This window comes from Neomonachus schauinslandi, chromosome 1 (assembly GCF_002201575.2).
Source record: "Neomonachus schauinslandi chromosome 1, ASM220157v2, whole genome shotgun sequence".
NCBI classification, from domain to species: domain Eukaryota; kingdom Metazoa; phylum Chordata; class Mammalia; order Carnivora; family Phocidae; genus Neomonachus; species Neomonachus schauinslandi.
Genome location: NC_058403.1, coordinates 7,904,929 through 7,919,922, shown reverse-complemented (window position 1 = coordinate 7,919,922; position 14,994 = coordinate 7,904,929). Strand labels below are relative to the sequence as shown.

The 14,994-nt window shown below is 44.2% G+C and overlaps 1 protein-coding gene across 3 annotated transcripts in view; it reads right to left on the bottom strand.

The window, feature by feature from the left end:
- VPS26C (VPS26 endosomal protein sorting factor C) overlaps positions 1-6,635 on the bottom strand; it is a 44,387-nt gene extending 37,752 nt beyond the window's left edge. For all 3 annotated transcript variants that reach the window (XM_021677965.1, XM_044913412.1, XM_044913416.1), the window contains exon 1: positions 6,488-6,635. In XM_021677965.1, coding sequence (XP_021533640.1) covers positions 6,488-6,544 — 57 coding nt within the window. In that variant the 5' untranslated portion in view covers positions 6,545-6,635. The remainder of the gene's footprint in view (positions 1-6,487) is intronic.
- Between the last annotated feature and the right edge of the window lie 8,359 nt (positions 6,636-14,994).

Below are 14,994 nucleotides of genomic sequence, written 5' to 3'. Positions count from 1 at the left end.
ACCACTAAATTACTGAAAACTTTCCGTGATATTGTCTTTTCCTGACCACTGGACCCGATATTTCTCTGCTCCACCGTGACCTCACATTCCAGTTCAAGGTACTCTTCTCATAAGGAATTTTCTAAAATTTTAATTTAAATGTAAGCATTATTGTAAGTCTATGAGAGTTGTTTTTAAGACTTATTTATTTGAGAGAGAGAGAGAGCACGCACACAAGAGAGTGAGTGACAAGCTGGGGGAGGGGCAGAGGGAGAGGGACAAGCAGACTCCCTGCTGAGCAGGGAGCCTGATGTGGGGCTCGATCCCACGACCCTGAGATCATGACCTGAGCTGAAATCAAGAGTCAGTGGCTTAACTTGAGCCATCCAGGCGCCCGAGAGTTGTTTTTATAACAGAAATGAAAACACACACTTCTAAACATTTCAGGTGTCAAACAAAAAACCATAATGGAAATTGGAAGACATTTTTTTTTTAAAGATTTTATTTATTTATTTGAGAGAGAGAATGAGATAGAGAGAGAGCATGAGAGGGGGGAGGGTCAGAGGGAGAAGCAGACTCCCTGCTGCGCAGGGAGCCGGATGTGGGACTCGATCCTGGGACTCCAGGATCATGACCTGAGCCGAAGGCAGTTGCTTAACCAACTGAGCCACCCAGGCGCCCTGGAAGACATTTTAGTACAATTATAAAATTGCCACAAGTCACATCTCATGAGACAGGGAAGTAGAGCGTTATTTTGGGGTCTTCCCATGTCCACAGTGAGTGAGGTTGCTGCACCAGGCGGCCTCAGCAGGGTCCTTTGGAGCAGCGACTTCGGACAGCACATGGGCAGAGCGGTTCTACTTCTTCCCATCTCCCTGGCGCTCCTGGCCTTGCCCCTCTCTGGCAGGAGCTGGGTGGGGTTACAGGGTGTCTGCTTTACAGAAACTCCAGCCAACCCACTAGAAACAAAAGACCGTAGGGATGCAGCTAAAGCAGTCCTTAGAGGGAAATGTCTGCATTTTTAAGAGGCTACAGGGGCCTGGGTGGCTCAGTCGTTAAGTATCTGCCTTCGGCTCAGGTCATGATCCCAAGGTCCTGGGATCGAGCTCGGCATCGGGCTCCCTGCTCGCCGGGAACCCGTCTCCCTCTCCCACTCCCCCTGCTTGTGTTCCCTCTCTCACTGTGTCTCTCTCTGTCAAATAAATAAAATCTTAAAAAAAAAAAGAGGAGGCTACAATTTAAGAAGCTGAACAGCCAACTTAGGAAGGTAAAACACAACTCCAGGAAAAGAGCTGAATAAATTCAAGGAAAAGAGAATAAATATCTGGAAAGATGATAAAGTGAAATCCCTTTTAAAAACTGCTGCCAAATGAGATTCTAGAAGTGCCTGGAAAAGCCTGGGAAACAAAGGAAACAAAAGCTTTTGCTGGGCCCGGACTGTTCACTCTGCCGCTGGGTCTGCTCCTCCTGCTGGGAATGAACAGGAGCGTCTGTGGTCTCTGGTGGGAGGGAGATTGCGGCCTGGCGCTCACATTTCAAAACTAGGTGCAAGCATCAAAATGAGGCTCCAGAGGACCCTATCTTCCCCCTACAAAATGTTGATGCCCTGCTTTGTGCTCATTCGATCCCACAGATGCTCCTATTTGAGCACTTGATCACCTTTTGTTTATGTATTTACCTGTCTCTCTCTACGACCTGCAAGCCTCATGAGATCATCAGAAACTGACTGAGTAAATTTGGTTGGATTTAATAAAAACCTACAAAAGGATGAGATTGACAGATGTCCAAGATAAAGATACACCGTTAAGCAGAAAGAACAGGCTGTGCGTGCGTGTTTGTGTGTGTGTGTGTGTGTGTGTGCGTGCACGCGCGTGCACGTACACCATTCGTCACAGGAAATGCCTGGAATAGTACCCAAAGTGTCAGCGGACACCTCCAGGGACAGAAAAGGGGGAAAGAGGAGGAAGAACTTACTCTTCACTTTCTAGCCTTTTGTAAAATGTTAAGTCGTTCACACGGCATGTATTACATTTATATATTTTTAAAATGATTCAACAGTGATTCTTTAAAAGTCCATCATTTCGTCAATAAGCATTTTTTTTCCTAGGAAAAAACCCAAATGCCAATTTTAAACCCAAGTATAACTTAGGTTCTCTGGTATCCACAGAATGAAAGTCATTTTCAAATGCTTTCATGACAACTAAAACACTGAAAAGCATAGTAATAGAATCAGTACCTTTTCTGAATAGAAGTCATAGTTTTTTATTTTTTAATTTTTAAAAAATATTTGTCAGAGAGAGAGCACGCAAGCAGGGGGAGCAGCAGACTCCCCACTGAGCAGAGAGCCCCGATGCGGGACTCAATCCCAGGACCCCCCGGGATCATGACCTGAGCCAAAGGCAGGTGCTTAACCAACTGAGCCACCCAGGCATCCCAAAGTCATAGTTTTTTAAATGGAAATATTACAGTGCTATTTAAAGCACTCCTAGGAAATTGATAACTATTTCTACATTATAAATTCTTCCATTTGGGCGCCTGGGTGGCTCAGTTGGTTAAGCGACTGCCTTCGGCTCGGGTCATGATCCTGGAGTCCCTGGATCGAGTCCCGCATTGGGCTCCCTGCTCGGCGGGGAGCCTGCTTCTCCCTCTGACCCTACCCCCTCTCATGTGCTCTCTCTCTCTCATTCTCTCTGGCTCAAATAAATAAATAAAATCTTAAAAAAAAAAAAAGATTTAAATTCTTCCATTTGCACAAAAATGGCCACTCTTAAGGAGGCGGTATCACAGATTGTTGGAAGCACAAAGCTGACTGGCCTGAGCTGGAATCCAGGCTGTCTGAGTTGGGAAGCCTTGGGCAAATTCCACACCCCGCTTAGGCCTCAGTTTCCTCATTAGTAAAATGGAGTGACATAGCCTGGCTAAAGCAACTCTATGCCAGTGCTTCCCAAGCACCTCTGAGTGCAAGAGAAGACTCCTTTTTTTTTTTTTTAAAGATTTTATTTATTTATTTTTCAGAGAGAGCACAAGCAAGGGGATTGGCAGGAAGAGGGAGAAGCAGGCTCCCCGCTGAGCAGGGAGCCCGATGCGGGACTCAATCCCAGGACCCTGAGATCATGACCTGAGCCGAAATCAAGAGTCAGACACTTAACCAACTGAACTACCCCGGCATCCTGAGAGGACTGCCTTATGTGGCTACACAGGCAAACGTGCATCGCGTGAACGACACTCACTTATGATCTAAAGATCAGGCTAACGTGGGTGGCAGCCACGTCAAACAAACTATGACAATTACAGGTGCCTGCTGAGAAGTCTAATCCTTAGTAACGGAAATTTTACCACAGCTGTTAAGATGTACAGAGAACATCGAAAACTTGTATTAGTTCCACCTGCAGCCAGTAAGAGTGGGGAGAATGGGAAAGAGAGGCACCCCTTGCACAATCATGGCACAAACTATGCTTGCTACACGCACCGTCCACAGGCACTGAGACCATCAAGCAACTAGCCAGCAAGGGTCCTGCCACCTGGAGCTTAGGAAGCAGCCACGACAGCGCTGGCCACCTATTCCACCTATCCTGAACCACAGATGACGGAGTCTAACACCTGAGCCATAGGCACATAGGTCCAAATACATACTTTTGTTCATTGATTAGACTTCAGTCTATTTTCTTTTTTGGCTTCTAAATGATATATAGCAACCATATGTTTAGGAGAAATTACCTTGATTTTTCTTTCATAAATGCCATATAAGGTCCCCCGACACAAGATTAAGAAACACTGCCATAAGCCAGCCACTGCAGATTCTGTTCCCATTAATGGCACCTTCACCTCTCCCAACCACGAGGCCTTCCGGCTGGGTCAACTTTACCATTTCAGTTCTTGCACCTTTTCTTAATGTACTTTTCATTACTTGTACCATTATTTAAAACCACAGAAAACATCTCAGCTGGAACATCTCTGAATGGAATATGTTGAGTTTTTGATGAAATAATAATTATTAAAGCAAAATGTATATAGTCTCCTATCACTGCCTCCCCCAGTTCTTATTCTGAATTTCCAAACTACAGAAAAGTTAATCTCTTAACAAAGAAGAAACAGAGAATACAAAGCAGAAAGGAAACTGGAGCCCTCACACACTGCTGGTGGAATGTACAACAGAGCAGGTGCTTTGAAAAACAGTTTGATGGGTCTTCAGAAAGTTAAACATAGCAGGGGGCCTGGGTGGCTCAGTTAAATGTCTGACTGTTGATTTTGGCTCAGGTCATGATCTCAGGGTCATGAGACAGAGCCCCTCGTTGGGCTCCGTGCTGGGCATGGAGCCTGCCTAAGATTCTCTCTTTCCCTTTGCCCTCCCCACCCCTCCAGCTCATGCATGTGCTGGCTCTCTTGAAAAAAAAAAAAAAAAAGTTAAACACAAAAGTATCATCTCATCCAGCAGTTCCACTCCTCTGCCTATATCCAAGAGAAATGAAAACATATGTTCACACAAAAACTTGTACTAGAATGTTCATAGTAGCATTATTCAAAAAAGCCGAAAAGTGAAAACCCAAATAAATGTCCATCAATAGATGAATGGGTAAGTAAAAGATGGCCTATCCATACAATGGAATATTACTCAGCCATAAAAAGGAACCAGGAACTGATACATGCTATAGGTATGAACATTATGCTGAAAAACATTATGCTAAACAAAAGAAGCCAGTCACAAAAGGCCACATATATGAAATTTCCAGGATAGGCAAATCCATGGAGAAAGAAAGCAGATCTGTGATTGCCACAGGCTGAAAGGTAAGGAGGACGAGGAATATCTGCTAACTGGTACAAGGTTTCCTTTTGGATGGACCAAAATGTTCTAAAATTAGATGGTGGTGATTATTTGAGCAACTGTGAATATATTAAAACCACTGAATTCTACACCTTAAATGGGTATATTCTATGGTATCTGAATTACATCTCAATAAAACTGTTATTAAAAAAGAATATAAAGAATATAAAGTAGACTCATATAGCTTTCAATTAGAGTTGTCAATTAACACTTCACCCTATTTGCTCTCTCTCTTCTCGTCACATGCACGCACACACAATCTGTGGTTGGACTATTCAAAATTCAGTTATTGTCATACTTTACTCCTGAATACTTCAGTATGTGGAGTATTCTCCTACATAGCAGAGCCAAAATACAAATATCACACTAGGGAAATTTAACACAAAGCTATTATTTAATATATAGCCCATACCCAAACTTATTTATCAAAAATTATGTGCTGTATTTGGTTGTCATATCCCTCTAGTTTCTTTTAATCTAGAAAAATTCCCTTTTCTTCATGACATTCACATTTTTTAAGAATGCAGGCCAATTATTTCAGAGTGTTCCTCAATTTGGAAATGCCTGATTGTTTCCCTATGAATTGATCTAAGTTGAACCTTTTTGGTAGGAATACTACATAAAAGAGTTGTTCCCTTTTCAGCGCATCAGGCCAGACCCTCTATGATCATGCCAGAACATACTGTCAGCAGCATCATTAGTGGTGATAGTGAGGTGATGCTCACTGTTGATTGTGGCCAGACTGGTGATGATCTGATTCCTCCATTAGGAAGGTAGGTTTTTCCCTCTAAAATTAATAATTTGGGAGGTGACCATTTGAGTCTGTGTAAACATCAGGTTTCCCCACTAGTGCTGCACTCAAAAGGGTTTAGCATCTGTTCATGATCTTTGCCTGCCTGGTATTCAATCCCTTTTGAGACTGCACTGCATTTATGGGACCAACCACTACTCTCAATTTTATTCCACAGCGTGAGTTAGCTGTGATTTCAGCGAGGGCTGCACATTACAAACAATGGTATCTTTGGGAGTGGGACCCGGACAATCATACTTTAAAATTCCCAGGGTGACTGATTCCGAGGTAGAGTGGGGTTGAGCTACAGGAACCTTGCATCCGCGTTTTGCAAATAAGGAAACTGAGGCCAGAAGAGGTTAAATGACTGGAGAGTAGCACAAAACTTAATGCCGTCATCAAGATTTTTATTTTTTTGTACTTGCATTTTAATATGCCATGCCCTCTGTACATCATCCAAAGAATAAAAAAACGAGTAACTTCTGCATGGTGTTAGAGCTGACCGGACCCTGAAGTGCGTATTTTTTTTTTTTTCGAGGCGAATTCTGCCTTTCATTCATTAAGACCTCTGCAGTCACGTCGGGAGTGAGGGAACGGGGCATGTGGACACCAAGCTCCTCCGCCCTCATTGGACAGCTCAAGCTCTGGACCCAAGGCCGAGCGGATGTTCAAAGGGCCAGCGGTTAACGCTGCAGCTCAGGCGCCGGCCCCTCGGCCCGTACGCCCGAGGACGTGGCGGGGACTCCGCCCGGGGTCCTCCGAAGGCCTGCGAACCGCGCGGGGGGCACACCTGGCGGGGCCGCACCTGGCGGAGCGCTCTGCCCGGCCCAGGGACACCCAGAAGGGCGCGGGGCCCTGCAGACGACCGAACCTGCAGACCCGTCCACCCTACTTACCCCGGCGTGATAAACCTTGTTCGCTCTCTTAATCTTAATGTCCAGGGAGGTCCCCATTTCGATACTCAGCTGAGGGCGCGACTTCCTGCCGCGCGTGACCCGAGGGGAAGGCGAGTCGCCCCGCCCCTCCGAGCCGGGCTCCCCCCCTTTCTCCTCGCCGCCTGCAGTTGTTTCAGGAGATCTCGCTCCCCATTCCAGATCGACTCTCCCGCCTTCCTTTTTCCGGTGCAGGGGCGGGCCTTAGCGCCGGCCGAGACGCTGTCACTCTTCGCCCCGCCCCTGCTGGGTGGGAGGGGCGGAACCAGGCCGGCCCCACCCTTTCCGTAAAGACTGTCTTAACACCGGAAATACCCTCCTCTCCCTCATTTACCGGAGAGTGGGGGAAAACGGCTCTCTCCCGGCGTGCCCCGCGATGGCGGGCGGTGTCGAGGCCGCGGCGCGGGCCCTTCCTGTGCCGGGAAGGTGAGGCTCCCGTCAGGCTGTGCGGCGCAGAGGGGCTGCGCTATGGAGTTGGCATTAAGGCCGTCATAGCTTGTGACTGTGTTCCCGCCCCAGCCTCCTTCCTCTCGTCATCTCTAGTCCTCCCCCAGTCTCTCCCGGGGGCTCTGAGAACCCGCGTCCTCGGCTCTGCGGCGCTACCTCCCCTTCCCGCGGACTCGCGCCCCTGGCCCGCAAGGCGCCGATTGGCGGGCGGCCCGCCTGGCCCGCCTCCGCCTCTGCCGCCGGGCCGGGGGCCAAGGTCTCGGGGAGCGCCGGGTGACCTCGCCCCGCTCTGAGCCAAGGCGCTGGGTCCCCGCAGCCCCAGGGCCGCGGGGGCTTGTGGGTACTTCCCCAGCGCGCGCCCTGGAACGCGGTGCTGAATATTCATGTCGGTGCGCAGAATGCGGGAATGCGCGGCCCGCAGGCCCTGGGTCCCGGCGGCCCGTGGACCGGAGAACCTCAGAGCCGGGGCGGACCTGCCAAGTCTCCTTTTTATTCCCGGCCAGAGCCGACTGAACCAGACACAAGACATTAGCTTGGTTTGGGCGGAGAGTTGCCTCCAGGCAGGGCGGCAGTACAGTGCTAGGCAACACACTGCTTTGACTGAAATAAAATTCCTTGTAGATGTTTTAAACCAGGACTTTCCCAATAAGCAGAAAGGTAACCTTTCGTTATTTTGGTAACGCAGTGCGGTGAAGAAGTGCTTTTTGTTTTTAAATTCCTTAGTTCTGATGTCTGTTTTTTAGAGTGCATCACTTTTAGGAATACATTGGAAATTTTCTGTAAAACAATTTCATGAGTCAGTATCACCGGTGGCTCCCTCTTGAGAATTTAAGCATTTTATAGGACGACAGTGATGATGCTGTAGCTACAATTGCTTTTGAAGGGTGATACAAGGTGGTATTTCCCAACATTCAGGTCTCCGGTTTCAGCTCCTTTCCCTCTGCCCTCAGGGCTTCAGTCTCTCTTGGATGTCTTCCTGCAACCCAAACTCAGCAATTCTAAAACAATTCATTAGAGATTTAATCACAGTCTAGTCTACTTGCAATTCAGGAAATGAATCCCTCTCCACCAGACTCACCCATCATTTCCAATTGGTAAAATATCAATCTCTGTAGACAATGCAGGGAAGCAGGAGAAGAAACATAAGGATCCACATTCTAGACTTGTTTGCTCAGCAAACCTGCTTTATACTTAGTTTACAACAGAATATTTCTTGTTCCTTGAGGTCAGGTATGCCATGTTTTACTCATCTTTGTAGGTTGTACACAATCTTTATGGAATGCTAGTGCAGGGCAAAGAGGTTTTGTTCCAGCAATTACCAGTGTAATGAGTTTTTGAGCCCTCTCTGTGTGATGGCTTCCAAACACAAAACAGTCCAGTTTTCTCCCATCACTGCTCTTTTTAATCTTTCCCATCCCTTAACCACACCTTAGACCATACCCCTAACTTTCTGGTCAATTTCAGTTAGTAAAAATCAGACCATGTCAAAGTGCCACTCTCATGACTTCAGTGGGAGGCCAGATCCTTAGTGGGGGTGGGAAGGTGCGAGTCATGGTTCTGGCTCTTGGACACTTCAACATCCTCTTCAGGCCTGGCATCTGTGTTGAGGCAAGCATCGCTTAACTGGCCTCCACCCAAAGTTCTCTTTTAATTGGTTCCTGCTTGTATGGATAACTGGCCCTTGCTTGAAACTTTCAGGGGACACATATGAGAAGGCCTTGTGGGCCTTTTCCCTTCCATACATTTCCATGGGAGATTAAGCTCCAGCTTGATCTTTTCCATCACCCCCCTGCCAGCACCCACTAGTGCACTCAGTCTCTTGGTGAGGGTTCAACAGGCAGCTCAAGACAGTCTATCTTCCATGGGGTCCACGTGACTCATGAGAAATACACATCCTTACCACACAAAAGGGCTGGACTGGAAGCTGCCCCAAGGCCTCTCCTCTCCACCCTGCTGTCTCTCTTCAATCTTCTTGCTCCCTCCTGAAATGCAGACAGGAATAACTCTGCAAGAATGCTGACCAGACAGATTTGCAAGGAGTGACTGGAAGACCTTGCCTTCCAGTAGGCCCAACCCATACCAAGGAGAGATTACCTTGCAGCCTCCCCCTCTACATCACTTCCCACAAGAAACACTGCACTCTCACAAGGCCAACCGCCTTCTTTCATTCTTTCCTCTCCCTCCCTATGTAGAATGAAACGGAGAGGATTGGGGAAGTATTTGATGGAAGCAGGGCTTGATCTGCAGCTTTTTATTAATCCCTGGGAAAGTGGCTCCAATTGTAGGCATCTTTCACTAAAAGGTAGGGCACTATGCTTATTTCAGCTGTGAGCCTAATTCCCATTTCAGGACAGGAGGAGAGATCCCACTAAACATCTTTCAGTGGAGGCTGTGATGCTCTGCCCAAGACCTTTCAGGACTGAGGGACATGTTCCTGAGCTGCTGAGAGTTTTGCTCTCAAGAGCTGTCAGCTCAGTCACTCTTCACAACTTGCCCTTAGGTGAAGAAAACTGCTTTGCCCAAAGTCATGGTCCTTTGGGGCTGGGGGGGGGGGAAGGTTTGGGGGACAGCCCACATCTAATGACCAGTCAATTTAGAATATAAAGACCTCTTCCCCTCAGCCCAGTTTGGAACAACTCTGAAGGACAAGTCAGCTCCCTATATTAGTTATCTATTGCTGTGTAAAACATTACCTTCAACAATTAGTAGTTTAACACAACAAACATTTTTTATCTCATAGTGTCTGTGAGTCAGGAACTCAGGAGCAGCTTCCCCGGGTATTTTTGGCTCAAAGTCTCAGGTGGTCACAGCCAAGATGTTAGACAAGGCCACAGTCATCTGAAGGCTGGATTGGGCTGGGGTCCACTTCCAAGATGGCGCCCTTACGTGGCTATGGGCTGAAGCCCTCAGTTTCTCACCACGGGGGACTGTCCACAGGCTGCCTGAGAGTCTTCACAGCATGGCACTCTGCTCCCATTGGCTGGGGAGCCTTTGCTGTGATTGCATCACAATTACACTTCTTCCTCTGCCCAACCCAATCCTGCTTGCCTCACCTCCACCCCCACACCTGTTCATCTGGAGCGTACCCCCTAATATATTTCCTGCACATTAATCTCCATCTCAGGGCCTGCCCCCCCCCCACCCCGCTGGCAACCCAACCTTCAACAATCCTGTCACACCAGCTTCCTGACTTAACTCCTTGAGCCTCTGTAAAATGATCTCAGTACCTTCATTATAAAGTTGACAGGATTCATAATGACTCACATATATGTTAAGTACTTGCTGTGGGCCAGGCACTGTTGTAAGCTCTTTAAATATTTTAATTTGTTCTATCCTTATAAGGACAATTATAGCTCCCTCACCTTACAAAAGGGAAAAACTGAGGCACAGAAGGATTAATGGACTCTCCCAGTGCCATGTAGCAACTAAATGGCAGCCACCCACTTTGACCAGAGCTCACATGTGCAATCATCAGACACCATGCTCCATATGTGCACATGACAAATGTCTGGGCTTAGTGCAAGGGGACCAGCGTCTTAATGAAAAGACCGGACAAAGGACTGCCAATCAAATGTAAAAATCAAGCAGGGGTACAACTTAGAGGCAAAGGCAATTTTACAGAAACTGATAGTGAAGACCCATCGTAAGAGCCATAGGAGAGTTGTATGGCATATTAGCTTACTGGGGCTGCCATCACAAAGTACTGCAAATAAGCAGCTGAGAACAACGAACACTGTTCTCTCTTGCTTGGTTCTGGAAACTGAGGTCTGAAAACAAGGTGTCAGCAGGGTCAGTTCCTTTCAAGGGCTGCGAGGGAAGGTTCTGCTCCCACCTTCTCTCCATGGCTTGCAGATGGCTGTCTTCCTCTGCAACTCTTCACTTTGCCTTCCTTTTATGTGTCTTCATCTTCACATCACGTTCTCCCTGCATGGGCATCTCTCTCCAAGTGCTCCCTTTTTATAAGGACACAGTCTTATTGGAGTAGGGCTCACACTAATTACCTCGTTTTGACTTGATTACCTCTGTAAAGACCCTCTTTCCAATTACAGTCACTGGGGGTTAGGACTTCACTATATGAATTTGGTGAGGACACAATTCAACCTGTAATATATAACAACTATATATACAACAAAAATATTTAGATAAATGGACAGTTAGAAGATTTTAACACAACACAATCTGTCAGAGATCGAGTGCATAAACAATAAAGGCATAGAGGGTTTTAACAAAGTAATTAAGAGGTACAATTAAATACAATGGAATCACAAATATTCACCTTTTCAAGTGTCTGTATGCATTTATAAGCATTGATTGCATACTATGCCACAAAGATAATCTCATATTCAGTTAACTAAGTACAGTCCAGATCCTTTAACCACCCAAATTTTAGCTATTTAGAAATTTAGACAAACTCCCCCAAATATATTAGGTCAGGGAGCAAATAAAAATACAGTAACCAACTAAAAATAAGAAAGTGTGAATGCTTCATACCAAAGCCTGTGGGATATACCAAAGAAAGAATCCTCTGAAAAATTATTAGAAAAGACTTTAAATATTTGGCCACAGTGAAATGACATGATATGTGGAATTTGTTTTAAATTAACTCCAGGAGGAAGGGAAGAAAAAAGGAGAGAGGAGGTGTGGTTGGGGCAGGGCCATAGGTGAAAGATGTTGATAATTATTGAAGCTGAATGTGATGGGGACATGGAGCTTTATCATACTATTCTCTGTGCTCTTTTGTAGGTTTGAATTCCATAACAGAAGGAGACAATATTGTTGAAATATTAGCCGAGGTATTTTTTTTATGCCCTGTAATTCCTAGTAGACACCGCCCCTCCAACTTTCCCTCCATCAAATTTATGCCCTGGATCACAAAATGTGTGATAAAGAGCACTTTGCCAAAGACATGACATGTGTCTGATCTAGAGGAAAAGGCACAAAAAGAGAACAGAGCGAAGTACATCTTGGGGTAGGGTCTGGCTGCCTGTCATCTGGAGTCACCATCCCAGTTGAGGACGGGAATGGGCCAGGCTATAGAAAAGGACAGAAAAAGGCAGAGAGCCTGAGTGAAAAAGCAGAGGATTAGAAGACCCTGCAAGAGTGAGTTGCAGGTTGAGTCAGAATGGCTTATTCTAACAAACCCCCTGGCATGGGGTTGCCTGTGCCGGGATGGGACTGCAAACTGTTCCAGCTGGGATATTGGCCAAGACGTGTAGCATTTTTGAACCATATACCTCTCCCCATCCTAGATAAAATATTTCAGGGAGAAGGCAAGAAGGAGAATGGGGATGTGAAAAGAGAATGTAATACACTATCAACTGAGTTCCAACGAAATAGTAACATTGATTTTTTTCCCCCACCCTCAGCAGAAATGGTTGCTGGAGAGCTAAATTGGGTTAATCTACAAAGAAATTAAGACTGTTACTATTTTGACCATTTATGTGTTGTGCCTGTAGATTTTAAAACAGCTACATATACAAAAATCAATAGGCATTTTTATGTAAGAGCAGTAACCAGTTAGAAAATAAAATGAAAATAAGGATTATATGTTCAATAGCAATAAAAATATAAAATACAATATATGTTTGAGTTACATGAATAAAACTATAAGGCTGAATTAAGAAATATAAAATATGAAAAATGGAGAGATGTACAGTATTTCTGAAGAGGAAATCTAATTTTTAAAAAATGTCCAGTCTTAAAAATTAATTTTTAGGCTTAACTAATTCCTCTCAATGTAATTTTTTTTTTAAGATTTTATTTATTTATTTGACAGAGAGAGACACAGCGAGAGAGGGAACACAAGCAGGGGGAGTGAGAGAGGGAGAAGCAGGCTCCCCGCAGAGCAGGGAGCCCGATGCGGGACTCGATCCCAGGACCCTGGGATCATGACCTGAGCTGAAGGCAGTCGCTTAACCAACTGAGCCACCCAGGTGCCCCCTCTCAATGTAATTTTTAATGAGGAAATTTAATGAAAATTTTTCTTAAAAAAATAATGGAATTGATATATCTTTCTAAAAAGTTAATTGTAGGGAAAAGAGCTCTACTAGTCATAAAACATAGTAAAGCTAAAAAAGTTAAAACAGCATCATTTGGCATAAGATCAATTGGACAGAGTAGCTCAGAACAGATTCCAATTTGTTAGTATATGAGATTTTAATATATGGTAAAAGATACCATAAATCTGTAGAGAACAGAGGAGAAAAAAAATTGGTAATGTATACCAAAGCCTGTAAAATGTTTCTGTTCTATGACCCAGTAATTTAACTGCTGTAGATCTATCTCAAGAAAATAACCTTAAATTTGAAAAAAAAATCTTTAAGCACCATGATATTCACAGCAAATTATTAATAATAAAAAAGTAGAAACAACCTAATTGACAAAATGGGCATGGTTTGGTAAACTATAACTCCAATTCAGTGAGATATTATCTGCCACTAAAAACATGGCTATGCTGAAAGAGATAAAATAAGTTGTAAATTGATGGAGTACAAGACTCAATATTATTAAGATGTCCATTCTTTCACCCAATGCAATCTCATTCAACGATCCAGCAGCTTTTTGTTAAAAATGGACAAACTAATTAAAAAATTTATATGATAATGCAAAGGACCAAAATAGCAAATATAATTTTGAAAAAGACGAACAAAGTTGGAGGATTTATACTGCCTGACTTTAAGACCTAGTATAAAACAATGGTCAAAAAAAATTAAAAATAAAAATGAAACAATGGTCAAGGCTTAAAGATAGACAAACACATCAATGGAATAGAGTAGAGAGTCCAGAAATAAACTCATACATATGTAGTCAACAAAATCATATGAATTTCAACAAAGATTCCAAGGTAATTTTCATGGGGAAAGGGAAACCTTTTCAACATATGGTTTCGGAACAACTAGATACTTGCAAAATGATGAAAAATTGATTTGAAAAAAAATTAACCTCAACCCTTACCTCACACCATATACAAAAATTAACTTGGAATAGATCATAGACCTAAATGTTAAAAGGATAAAATTTCTGAAAGAACACATAGAAAACAATCTTCCTGACATTGAGGTAGACAAAAAAAGTCTTAGACTAAACATAAAAATCCTGAATTGTGAAAAAAAAAAATGGTAAATCATACTTCTTTTTTTTTTTTTTTAAAGATTTTATTTATTTATTTGAGAGAGAGAATGAGAGACAGCACAAGAGGGAAGAGGGTCAGAGGGAGAAGCAGACCCCCAGCTGAGCAGGGAGCCCGATGCGGGACTCGGCCTGGGACTCCAGGATCATGACCTGAGCCGAAGGCAGTCGCTTAACCAACTGAACCACCCAGGTGCCCGGTAAATCATACTTCTACTATTCAAAATACACCACTAAAAAAACGAAAAGGCAAGCAACACATTGGGAGAAGATATTAGCAGTACACATATCTGACTAAGTACAGTTATAAGAATATATTTAAAAAACCTCTTAAAACCCATAATAAGACAGTCTAATTAATAAATGACTCAGCATGTTCACTCCCAATGTTGACCCAAGAAAATGAAAACATGTTCACACAAAGACTTCTACTTGCATGTTCATAGAAGCATTATTTATAATCGAGAAAAACTGGAAACAACCCAAATGTTCACCAAGTGGTGAATGGATAAACAAATTGTAGTATGTCCATACAATAAAGCACTACTTATCAATACAAAGGAACAAGCTACTGATACACACAACCGCATGGATGGGTCCCAAAGATACAGTGAGCAAAAGAAGGTGGCCATAAAAAACTGTATACTTAGTTTAGGTTCCAAGTAGGCAAAACTAATGAATTGTAATGCACAACAGATGAGTGGATGTCTGAGAGATGGCTGGGGGGGGGGGGGGGGGGGGGGCGCGCTGTGGTGGTGCCGGCTGCAGAGGGTCAGGAGGGTACATTTAAGGTGATAGAAAAATCCATGTCTTGATTAGGGAGGTACTTACACAGGTTATCCATGTGTTAAAATTCATAAAACTATATATAGTTTTAAAACTATATATATATACAC